Source organism: Perissodus microlepis, chromosome 20 (assembly GCF_051167445.1).
Source record: "Perissodus microlepis isolate ML-2025 ecotype Zambia chromosome 20, ASM5116744v1, whole genome shotgun sequence".
NCBI lineage: Eukaryota > Metazoa > Chordata > Actinopteri > Cichliformes > Cichlidae > Perissodus > Perissodus microlepis.
The window spans coordinates 33202931-33216236 of NC_140480.1; the positions used below are offsets into that span (position 1 = coordinate 33202931).

A 13306-nucleotide genomic window follows, 5' to 3' on the forward strand; every position below is an offset into this window, starting at 1 on the left:
TTACATCAGAAGTTGTAATTTTCCTCCCCCCTCTCTCTCTCTGTCCATTTTCTCTCTCTCTCTCCTTCCAACATGAAACTCCCATCAGTCTGTTTAATGTAGAGCAGTGTGTGTGTGTGTGTGTGTGTGTGTGTGTGTGTGTGTGATGAGAAAAGGGAGGGACACGAGGAAGAGAGCAAGAAATGACAACGAACAGAGAGAGAGAGAGGAGAGTGAGAAAACAAAAAGGAGACAGGGGGAGGGTCGAGCAGGAAACAGGAGGAGGTGGAGCCACAGAGAGAGAGAGAGAGAGAGAGAGAGAGAGAGAGAGTGAAAGAGAGAGGGAGAGAGAGAGAGAAAGAGAGAGTGAGACAGAGAGGGATGACAGGAGATGTGGTTGTTGCCGCGGCAGCAGAGCAGGACAGATCTGAGACAGTAAAACAACACTCCTCCTCTTCTTCCTCCTACTTCTTCTTCTTCTTTTTTATTCTTCTTCTTCTGTCCTCCTGCATCCGTCCACAGTGGTTTCACCTGGAAAACCTGCCTCCTCTTCCTCCTCGCCTTACTCTTCACCTTCATCATCAGCAGCCGCACCAGCACCAGCAGCTGTGGTAAGTAGGATGGAAACTGCTCCAGATACACCGCTACCACTGCTGAGAATAGAATAAGAAGGGAGTGGAAAAGTCGAGTGGAGGAAGAGGAGCGGGACGGGATGGCGTGGTGGAGAGGGGTGGGGGTGGAGAGGGGTGGGGGGGTGGGAGGGGGTGAGTAAGAGTTTGGAGCGAGGAGGTGAAGAGAATAAAATCAGAGTAGAAAACTTGGAATAAAGAGGAGCAAAGAAGAAAAAGTGGCATTTGTGACTAAAAACTGTAGATGGAAAAGAAGAGGACGAGGGAGGAAGAATAGAACTGAATAAAACAGAATAGAAAAGAATAGAAAAGAAAGGTTTGAGGTGTTTGGGATAAACAGGAGACAGCAAGTTCACCAATTTATGACAAATAATTAAGAGAAAGCCTCAAGATTAAGATTTAGATAGAAGATAGAAGCGGATAAATGTGGATAATTTTCCTCTGTGTGTGTGTGTGTGTGTGTGTGTGTGTGTGTGCGCGCGTGTGTGTGTGTGTGCGTGTGTGTGTGTGTGTGCGTGTGTGTGTGCGTGTGTGTGTGTGTGCGCCTGTGTGTTGAGGTTGACGTAATCCAGCTGTATGAATTAGTGATGAAGTTCTGTGTGTTTGCTATTAACAGTGGTTAGCAGTCTCGCATACACACACAGACACACACCTGCCGCTTGAACACTTGTCATATGCATGCGTGCACACACATACATGTGCACACACTGTGCTCATTAATATTCACACACCTCCTGCTTCTGCAGTCCTGAAACTCTTTAAACCTCCAACAGGGAGTCCTAACTCACTTATTGTCTTTTTTTACCTTTTAAAGTTTAATTGAGAGTCGATAGGAAAGATTCAAATCACGCAAGTCAGGAATTTTTGATGGCATTGCACGCTCGAACGTCTTTTGTAGTCTTGATACTTTGTGACCTCACGTCTGGCTTCAATCCATTACGAAAGGTGTACATCTTTAAAAACACCTCACTCATGTAAAAGTTGATGTTTTTATTCTGAAACAGCCGCTCAAGTAAACAGTGCATTCTTGGGGACTAATTTCATCGGCAGATTAATGACTATTTTGTACTCCGCAGAGCATTTGTGGCATTTTCTGTTTCGTCCAATAAGGGAAAGTGAAAAATATCATTTTTCCCTATAAGGCTCTGTGGTTTCCTAAATGTGGACACTGTCGTTTCTAGCACAACGTTCTTTAAGAAAATAAACATTTTAGGCTAAATAAATGTTTTTTTTGTTCTTATCAAAGATGAAGATTGTTGTGTAGTCACTGTGTTATCAGACTGTTTCATGGTAGCTGGTCCTGATTTGTGTCAGTGACGCAGTCGGTCCGTTTCTCAGCTGACTGCTGAGAAGCAGACGGTAAATAATCGAATGTGAAACGTCTTCAAATTCAATCTATGCCAGTTCATAGCTAATGTGATGCTGCACAGGCCTTTAACTGGTTTTAAGGTTGCTTTTAAATGCGCGGGCACACTTTGGTAGCTAAACAAATTTCACTCGAGGTTTTACAGTGAAAGAGGAACACAGGCTGTGATGTGCTTTTACTTTAACAGTTTTTTGGTGAAACTCTGCAGGATATCCTGATATGATACATATGCAATACTTAATCAATGCGAGTTTGGTCAACTCCTCCTTGGCAGCACATTTAATCCACTGGATAAGAGCCTTTGCTGTACTGGGCGATGTTGCTCTGATGTGTTTGTGTTGCTCTGCCATCGTGAGTGGAAGTGAGTGGACTGTGTTGGAACGCACGCAGGAACGGCTGAAGACTTCCGAGCCAATGATCAGAGCTGTGAAAATGAGAAAACTGGCATATGTCTTCATTTCAGGAATACTGGCAATGCATTAGCAAGCTTGATGCAATTACAGAGCATTACATTAGCATGATGGACTACAGCACAGAATTAATGCAGTTCTATAAAGCAAGGATTTGTGTATTTTCTAGCATGCAGGAAGCTGGTTCTTATATAGCGCGTTCCTACTTTACCTGAGCACTCACCTCATTCAGCCGTTCATACAAAAACTTTTTCTATAGTTTTTCTACATAAGTTCTTTCTATTGAACATTCACACTGCAGCAGGTGCATCGGAGATGGGGTTAGTGTCTTGCCAGATGATGTTTGGTATGCAGACTGGGGCAGCCAGGAATTGAACCACCAACCTTCCAATTAGTAGATGAAAAGTTGTTTTGAGACTTTGCCTTATTTTCTCATAATAAGCTTTGTTTCTAATCACTATTTAAAGAAAATATCCGGATTAAGGCTAAAATACACACTTTTACTGGGTTAACAAAAAACTGGAACTCATCTGCAGCGAGCTTTGCCTCCATAGTCGTGAATACCAGATTGGCGGGTCACAACTGGTCTCATAGCATCTTTTTCAGATGGTGGAGGGCATCTTTTGATATTTATATTGCGTAAATAAAATTTGACAGCTTGGGATTACCCTCCTATCATCTCTAAGGTCAATATTTAGAGGCAGGGAGTAATGTTAGGTCTAGTTTGAAGAAGGAATCATACTTTCCACGTCTGCAAGGCAGTAAGGGTCCACTCGGATCAGGCAGCAGACTTCAAGCAGATGTCAAACAATGTAACAGGAATGACTCGGCTGTGGGGTCTCCAGCTGTCCAGCATCCACAATAGAGTATAATCTAGCCTTTAGCTACATGCTAAAAAAGTTTCATATCAGAACCCAGAATAGTTTTCAAATCCAGTCTCTAACATGCAACATGTTTCTGTTAGAAGAGTTTCCTTTCCAGATGTTTTATGTGCAACTCGCTGATGAAAAGTCAGTGTTCAGTGCTATTTGCACACGGAGTAAACATGCTGTTAAAGATCTGAACTGTCAGAGAAACGTGTTCATACCATATGGTTTGGATTGTTCAGTGAGTCAAGTACGCACTAAAAACCCAACAGTGGCTGCTTTAGTAACAAAAAGCTCGCGAGTACATTGATGTGTGAAAGCAGTGCCACGCTGGCTGCAGCCAGAGCGCAAACCAAGAAGCAAATCTGTCAATTTTAAGGACAAACACATATCTGGCTCTTCACCTCAGTGTGTGTCAGCTAAAAGTTTAGAGCAGCCACTAGATATAAATGAACGGCACAGAAAATAACATAAAATAGCACATGTGTACAATTTAAATGGTCTGAGCCGGCTATAGATCAGTCCTTGTGCAAAAAATGGACACAGCTCTCAGCGGTGAGCGTGGAGCTGCATGTTATCTGAAAGTGCAGCCGCGCTCTGCATGTTCCGATAACATGCATCCTGGTGCATTTATGCAAAATTTACGCTGCCTTTTCCCATCACTTTTCTCCTGTCCTCCCCGTGTTTCTTTTGTTAATTTAAATTATCTTCTCCTGCACAGAGTAGGACAACAATCTGGAGCATAAAATAACCTCACAGTAAGTGCTAATCAGCATGAAGGTGCTAAGACCAGTGAGTCAACAGCTGCCAGCCTTGTTACATGTCTTTGAATGTATGGGCGTCATTTTGGTTTTCCACATAGATGCAACAGTTTGCTGCAGTCATTTGGAAAAAATAGGAAGAAAATATCTTTTTATATGTTTTCCACAATGTTTCAAGTGTCATCTTTTTGTACCTGCTGATTATCTTTATTAGCCAACAACATTATTCCACACAACAGTGAAACATTGATAAAATAATTTACATTTTAAATTGTTCATGAGATGATGTAAAAATGTCTTCATAGAATGGGTTACCCTGTTGGAGCTTTAATACCGGATGATCCCTGATGTTGTTCACTTTAAAAATAAAAAAAGGAAAAGCCAGCAAAGGTTGAAAATAAAATATAAAATGTCTAATACATTTTAACTCCAGGTCTATAATAAAAGAATCAAAGCTTCGGTAGCTCTGTGTGCAACTGAACGAGCAGTGTTCATCAAACTGCAACAACCTTGTCAAACCTGCGTCGGTGAATAAAAATGTGTTGAACTTTTCTAAGACCGGAGGTCCAGTGAAGGCTAGAAGTGCAATCTTCCATGTGTCCGGTTTATCGTCCAGCTCCAGGCTCTCAGACACAACAGGAAAGGCAAAACCTCTGCCAGCTTTATATTTTACTTCTACTTTTTTATACTTCTACTTCTCGTACCATGTAATACTTCTAATACACGTAGAAACTTGAGTCTAAGATTTTCGAATGTGGAAAACTATTCGGTGTACAGAGCCATAATTACAAGCTGCTAATCATCAGGTACAGCAACAGGTATTAACAGGACATTGGCACCTTCTACTGGTCAGGAGGTATCATCAACTCTTATTAAACTACTGTCGCTGCATTCGTGAGCAGCTCCGTGCTAATTTAAGTTACTGTTCTGGTGGGAAACGCCAGCATCTGTACAGATGGTGAGACTCAAGCAGACAAAACAAAAGAAAGAGGAAATAAATCATAAATCATGATCAGAGTCACAGCAATCCAGTGATAGTAGTCGGTACATCAATACGTACATTAAAACAAGCGTTTTAATAAAGACTTGTGCTCCTCTCCATTTGAACTTACCAATATCTGACGTCACGGTGGTGCATTTATAAGCTAGCGTGGAGGAGCTCGCCTGATCCTTTCATTTCTTCCTGTCATTATACTGGTTCTCAAACAGGCTACATGTTGGGGTTGAGGTGAATTTCACACTGAGGTACCTTTAGATCCTCTTTAAAAAATAAGGCAGATGATGGGATTTTAATGACAGGAGGAGCAGCCTGTTCAGGTCTTTTCAGCTGGATTTGTTGGCAGTTTATACTAATATAAAAAGTTCATGTGTTCTCATCAGAAAAATGGTGAGATTATGATGATGATCATGTTTAAAAAGAGTCAGCTGTGAATGTGAAGCTTCTGAAGTATTAGACCCTGACATGTGCTCATGATCTTCGGGTGGTTACATGTTGGTGCGTAAAGGAGTGGAGCATGGATGCATCCTGACCTCCTTACTCTCCAGGTTTTCTGGGCAATTACAGTTTTAGAAGGAGACCCAGGGGCAGACCTAGAACCCGCTGTTAGATTATATGTCTCATCCGGTCTGGGAAATCCTCAGGATCCTCCAGGTGGAGCTGAAAATGCTGCTGCCACCTGACTGTGATTCAGCAGCACTTAATGGTTGGATGGGTGGGTGGATGAACAGATGGGTTGATGGATGATGGATCATTTCGCTTTTGTTTGCTTTTGTCAGCTGACATATTTTCGGTTAATCATTATATCCACTTTTGTGCAGATGCTGTATTCTTTTGCTTGTACTGAACTGTGTGTTTGTGTGTGTGTGTGTCTGCCGCAGTGAAGCGCTGCTCAGTGATGGCCGTCTAATGGTTTCACACAAACACTTAGAGTGGCCGGCCATGTGCTGCCCTCCATCACTCTGTGAGTGTCTGTGTGGGAACAGAAGTTTCCACTCCAGCAGAAACGCTGCTCCTACTGTTTCAGAAGCTTTCCTTTCATTTAAAACAAACTCATTTCATCTGCGAATTCTTAACATTAATATTTAATAATTTTTGGTAAGCGTTTTCCAGCTGTCGTGTGAGACAACACAACTGCTTTTAACAGCACCCTCTGAGAGCTGTAGTAATAACGACAGGTGGAGGTCAGGGTGGATGGATGGGTGGACTGCTGTTTATTGAGTTTACTGACCTCAGATTTGCGTGTGTCTGGTCTTTGGCAAGTTCTACAAACATTTGCACTGAACGATGGAACAGCATGACAACACTACATCATAGCACGATAAAGTATATACATGAAAAGGTAAAGGTGGAAAAATAAGGGAGTACTTAGCACTTAACAGAAATGATAACAAAAACAGTTTCTGAACCAAAAATATACCAAATACATGCCCGTAAAAATACCGTACAATGCAAAACATTGAAAGTGGAATAGTATCCTTCAAAGCAAAACTTCAGTTTTGAAGAACCGATGACCAAAAGTATAATAAAAGCAGGCTTCATTTGTACAACGCAGATGTAACCTTAAGCAGAAACACGAACCTAAGTTTTATTTTAGGAGCAATAATCCTAATTTGAGAAAAGTAACATAAAAATAGATCAAAGAAGAGATTAAAATGCTAAAAAAATAACTCAGCTGTAGAAACAGGATGTAACCACTAGCTGAACAAAGAACAAACCCCCAATCAATAAAACAAGAAGGAAAACGGTAAAATCAGAAAGACTGAAAAGTCCCCACCGCACTTCCCGAGGACATTATATTGATCTGTGAGCAGACAGCCTGGTTTCTCTTTATTGATTAGTAATCAGAAACATGTTTTCTGCTGATTAGTGATTGGAGACCTGTTGTTTTCCTGTTATTGATCAATTTAGGTGAAGAAGAGCAGATGCAGGAGATTTATGTTTTACTGAAAGGTTTGTCACCAGTGGATCGAGTTTTACGCCGTTTACACTTTATTTAGTTGTGGCAGTTTGTATGAGGGTGAAGCACAAGGTGATCTTCCTAAAGGGAAAAATATCCCTTGGAAAAAAGAAACTTGGAAAAATATATATATTTTTTTCTGTTAAGGAACTGCTTTGCTTACTTTACAAGGTTGCCTGAAGGGGATGAAAATCCTGATGATTGTACCCAGAGTCACCGTATTATCAGAAGCATCAGGAACTTGGAGAGAAGTTGCTGGAGAAAATTGCATATTGATCTGAATAAAAGTCTCCTGCTTGTGGTGTTTCATGTTTCCTGATGCATCTGTCTATGAAGAAGTTTCTTTCCAAACAATTTTCCAATATTGTGCTTATTTTTTAGTTAAATATTACACTGGAGCAGCTCGTTACCCAACTGGTGTACAAGTGTTTCCACACTAGGACACCGGATATTACCGCGTTTCTCTGGTTGTCCTCTGGGGAAGCTTTTGAATTGTCGCGCTTGTTTGCACAGAGTACTTTGCATCTGTGCGATTGTAGTGAGAGCCTGAACTACATTGCAAGTCAGCCTCATAATCTGCGGGTGCTGGACTCCAGCAGGGCTGCCCTTTGGCACCACTTCTGTCACAAGTTTTATGTACAGTTTCTAAACACAACCATGGACTGGAGGGTGCGCTGCTTGATTACTTTGGGATGATGTGGTCGGGCAGATGGATGTCTGGGCCTGCCATATCAGACTTGTGTGGGAGGAAGGGGATGGATGATGGATGGATGGATGGGATTGGACATTTGAATGCAGGTTTTATTATAAAGTGTTATTGAACATTTAAAAGGAAGCCCACTGAATGATGGAAGCTCTTTACCTGATCTAAACACACCACTGGTCCCACTATTGAATAATGTATCTGTTTACTTCAGCTGATTCATTTCATAATCACAAACAGATGAATGTAGAAGAGCAATCAGGCAGATCCCATTAAAGGAGAACTCCTTTCAGGTTTGCTCAAAGCTTTTAAGCTGTACAGACAACACAGTGACTGATGGGGAAATGGATTACATGTGAACACAGTTCACTGTATAGATACATGCAGGACTATAACGTGTTGACTTTTATTCTGAAACTTCAGTTGTTTATGTTCTTTGAATTGTAGAAACTCTTTCAAACTTTTGGGCTTCAGCTCTTGGGTGGTAATGACCTTAAAACCAGCAGCCAACACATTACCAGAAGGGTCGAAGGTGCAGCACCAGCTGCTTGATGGGAGCTAAACACCAATCCCAGAGCAGTGGCTGCAGATAAAAGGCATTATGCGGGTGCTGTAAATATCTAATGTTCACTCAGAAACCATGATGTCAGCAGGGATTCCCACAGAGAGGCTGGGCAGATGGGTTTACTACAGGCCTGCAGACTGAGGAAAGAACTGCAGGTGGAAAAAGACTGTCCAACACGTGCCAGAAACAGAAAGCCTTTCAGCTTTTTAAGCTGTTTACTACAGACATTACTCACCTTGTGCGGTACTTCAAGGACATTCTTCTGGAAGTGAAACTGCTGAAGTAACCTGAAATACCCATTTCAGAACCTAACCTCTATTTTCTTGGCCATTTAATTCAAATTACAAAATGAATCACAGGGAAGACATTCAGTTTGCACATAAAACAACGCCAACCTGTTATCATTCCCAGGAAGTCAGACGCTGCCATTTCATCAAAGCGCTCTTTGGCTTTAGTTCATAATGCACTGGGCGATGGCAACATGGAGGAAGGTTTTACTTCCAGTTCATCACATATTGATGCTTGTGAAGGACACTTGGCAACGCATTTAAAAGCAGTTGATAAAAAGAGACATTTGAACCCACAACAGTATTTTCCTCATTCTAATCAAAGCTGTATTCACTCATGGACTCGGTACTCAAGATCAATAATGCCCTAATGCAAATGTATATGGTATATATCACCTCCTTGTTCATCAACATTTTGGCGAAACGCACTTGTAACATTTAAGCCTTGATAAAAATTACCAGTGAAAATATAGAGAAAAGAAATAAGCGTCATGACAGAGTGACTGAATGTTACTGTTCAGTTAAAGCTTTCCTGTTGAGATGATGGAAAGCTCAACTTGCAGCACGTTCACCACTGAGCGCAGGGAAGGTGTGTGTGTGTGTGTCTGTCTCTGTGGTGGATTGTATGTGCTTAGTGGTAACTGAGGCAGTGCAGCTAAACTAAACTAGTCAGGCTGAAAGTGTATTCATAATTCATCACAGACACACACTGGAGACTTTACCGCGGCAGGACAGATAACAGCCACAGGCAGGTGACTGTGTGTGCGCTTAATATGTTTACTAAAGTACTAACAGCAACAATACTACAGTAGGGAAGTATTCTACTAATTAGAAGTAAAGATAGTACAAAGAAAACTGCATACAATAATGTAACTTTGTAACTTTGATTTTTAGTTTTAGTTTAGTCTGATTTCTAAGTCATATTTGAGGAGACTTTTTTGCATGCAGGCAAAAATTCCATATGAAGAGCACAGACAGATAAAACCTAAAAAACATATTCACTATTGCTTTTAGTATCGTTGGGATGTCATTTCAATGACAGCCTCATAGTCAAAAACTTATGAGCAGAAGTAGTTAATGTTTGTTGATCATCACAAAGGTTTTTGGGGGTTTAAGAGGTTAAATTTCCTGAAGACGGCAGATTCAGTGTGATTCAACTCAAACCTGAGGAAGCAGCGGTTTTATTGCTCCCACTGTGGACTTAATGCAATAAATGCATGACAATAACTTTTCATCTGATGGTGAGGAGTTTCACAGGAAACTTTATTGTGTCTTTATTGAATGAAGAACGCAGTGGGAGAAATAAAGAGAGAGAAGGAGGGAGATGGCCAGCGATGTTTTTCCTCGGCAGACTGAGGGTACGCTGCTCGTCTCATCATAAAAAACATCTTTAATAACCTGACGCCTTATATCTTCATCTTAAACACATGAATGGAGCTTCAGCTGTACAGCCCTCAGGGGAAGTTTGAGAAGGAAGAAGAGGATCAATAAACAGACATGAGATGTACATACTGTCAATCAAAATGATTCGTTTAGATTTAATGATAAAATGAGTGTTTGTCTAAACCAGCATTATATGTGTTATTATTTAAAATGTGTTTAACGTAGTTCGGAAATTCTTTAAAAGCAACCTTTTCTGCTTTCCCGTCTTTTCTGTCATAGTTTAGCTTGTTTTTGTGACACATTTTAAAATGGCTCTAATAGGAACTTTCTGAGGTGGTTTTCATTCTTCCATTCACAAGTTAATGATGGTAGACCTGTCGAGCACAGTGCTCATGAGAAATAGAACTTCTGAGTCCCGGGGTTCAGAGGACACTTTCACATATCGATTGGCCAACCACATCACTGGCTCACCCGCTCATTTGGGAGGGGGTTTAGAGATCTAAAGAAGGAGTTGAGGTGATTTGGGCATGTCAGCAGGATGCCTCATACATGCTTCCTATGTGAAGTATTTCACAAGAGGAGGTCACCTTTGCAGAACCACTCTGTAGATGTCTCTGAGTGGTGTCTGGGGAGAGCGAGGTCAAAGCATCTCTGCTTAAATTGCTGCCACTACAACTTGGACACGGATGGATGGATGGATGGATGGATGGACCAATGTTGAGTGGATGTAATGAGGCCAGAACCAGGTTGAAAAATATCAGTTACAGTTACCCTTTGTGTTCCTGTTGCTTTGAGCTTATTGTTGGGTGTTTGCTTTTATTTCTCCTGCCTCATTGACATTGGTTGTCTTCACCTGTGTGGTTACTCTCACCTGTGTTTCATTTCCCGCAGCTGTTTCCCATTCCCTGATTAGCTAATGTGTATAAACAGTCCAGCCCTTCTCCTCAGTCGTTGTCTTAGTGTCTGTTTGTCTTGTTTACCTACCCATGTGGGCACCTTTTTGACTCCTGAAGGTTTTGATTCCTAAACCAGTGATAGATCATGAACAAAACTACTCATTTAGTGTCGGGAGGATCTCAGTTCAGGGATCACATGCTACCCTGCTGGGACTGTTTCACAGACTTCTCCACACAACCACTGGAAATTTATGTATAGTTTGGTTGCTCTGTGTTTATCGCTGATTACAGTGATTAACATCAGCCTACTGAGCTGTCTGTTAGGTAGATGAGGGACCTACTTCATACAAATGGGGCTAATAACAACTGACAGTGGTCATTAAACAGGTTGATTAAATCAGATTTGGGCGCTTGATGTGGTCTGGGTCAGGTTGTGTGTTCTGTTGCATTCCCGGACACTTGGCTACCCAAGTCCACACAAATCAGCTCCCGAAGTAGGAACAAAGACTCTTGGCTGTAGTACAATACGCCAAAAAAAACAAAGTCTTTCTTCCCCTGCAGTTCCTACCTCTCTTCAGCTTTTTCCCACCCATACCTCCTCTTTTCTCTCTAAATTCAGTCTCTTCCCTCCTTCTCCTTCTCCTCCTGGTTTGTCTCTCACTCTCTGCTTCTTTTTCTGTTTGTGTGTTTTCTGACAGGACAACCATACATGGACATGGAGAAAGGAGCGCCTGACGTCTCTTCTACACTCAGAAACAAAGCTGGTGTCTCTCTTTCTCCACCACTAATGCCCCGGCAACTTCAATAAGAGGGAGAGACTAAAACACAGAGACAGATAAAGGGGAAAACAGCAAGCAAAAGCAGAAAGAGAACAAGAGGAAGAGTGAGGCTGCACAGCCATAATCTCCACAGCTGAGAAACACTTAGAGGGAGGGAGGCAACACAGGCGATTCTGTCTATCTTGCAACTTCAGGGACCATCATCACAATTTAATAAGAATTTGAAAGGCTGCGGTGCTGCAACAAATCAGTCTTCACAGGGAAAGAGGGTGGGTGAGAGAGCTAGAGTCAGACAGAGAGAGAGAGCGAGAGAAAGGGAGGAGGCCAGACACAAATGTTTTAATGCTTCCCTACCTGGATTCATATCTTTCTACCTTTTCTTGTAAATCCCCACAGCAATAAACCTGTGACGGCAATATCAAAGAACCACTTTATTATTATTTTACACATAATCTATTGTGCTAAGACTGCTGAGATTTCAAGAAATTATGTTTTCCTATCAAGAGAGTTCATATTTTCAAGAAGTGCATCCTGTTTAGAGCAACAGGACTGAGAGGAACTTGTAGAGAAACAGAGAAACATTTTAAAAAAGCAGCGTTTACCCTGAGAAGTGTCTCGCAGGCCAGACGGAGAGGAACAGAAAGGACGGCGTCACTAGAAGACCATCCAAACTGCAACAAAATAAAAGCACGGGCCTCACGCTTGTTCATCGATCTGCTTTCCTGCCCCTTTACAGCTTTTTTTCATGGCTTGACACCCAACTGCAATCTGGCCCCTCCCTTCCCCTTTCCTTCCCCCCCAACATGTCCAACCACCTCGCATCTCACTGCCCAGACCGCCAAAGGAAATCAGGGCAGCTGAAGAAGTGAGCAAGGCTTTAACCGAGCCAATAAACATTTCATTAGCTCCATCCGCTCTTCCCTCCTTCGACGAGGACAAGAACTCTCAGACTCTACAGGTGGGCGCTCTGATACAACATGGCAGCCGGCGTGGCGACATGGCTGCCATTTGCACGGGCGGCGGCAGTGGGTTGGCTGCCGCTGGCCAAAAAGACGATGCCCAAACCTCCAGTGGACAACTCGTCCAGATCGGATGAGATCCTGTACCTCAACGTCAGCGGGGTCAGGTTCCAGGTGGGTGCTGGCGTCCACTGAGCATGCTCTAAAAATGCTTTCAAAAAAGTGGCTGCAAGTTACAGGAATGTGTGAATTCACAGTTGAAAGCTTTGTGACTGACTTTGTAGAAAAGTTTGAGTTATGTAAAGAGCAAATTTACACTATTTTCATTGAACATCAAAGGTTGAACTCAAAACAATAAAAAGAAAGAAAGAATTTATTTTAAAAACATGAAATAAAAGCAACATCTTTTCAATTTCTTGATGCATCCTCAATCATCCAGGAGATCTTTTCAATCGTCCTAACCAAGAATGAAAAGATGTAGTAAGCGTGTCATCAAGGCCAATGCCTTCCATTACACTCCCCAAACATACTTAATAGATCAAAAGTAAAACTATGACTGTAAAGTTTATATAAAAACTGTAAGTGAAATATAATATTAGGTTGTTTTTATTGGTTTTTAGTGTAAATGACACTTACTGTGTGTTATGAGCTTCCATCCACTCACATTCTCACCTAGGACCAAGTTAAATTCCCATTTTACTTAACGTGCACGCCTTTAAATTACGAGTGGAAGTTGGAGTACCAAGACAGACTTTTTGACCTTTCA

The 13306-nt window shown here is 41.8% G+C and overlaps 1 protein-coding gene across 1 annotated transcript in view; it reads left to right on the plus strand.

The window, feature by feature from the left end:
* The first annotated feature begins 324 nt into the window (after positions 1 to 324).
* Positions 325 to 13306, plus strand: part of kcnd1 (potassium voltage-gated channel, Shal-related subfamily, member 1) — a 77034-nt gene continuing 64052 nt past the window's right edge. The window contains exons 1-2 of the mRNA XM_084916786.1: positions 325 to 590; positions 11501 to 12714. Of these exons, the coding sequence (XP_084772912.1) occupies positions 12559 to 12714 (156 nt within the window). The 5' untranslated portion in view covers positions 325 to 590; positions 11501 to 12558. The remainder of the gene's footprint in view (positions 591 to 11500; positions 12715 to 13306) is intronic.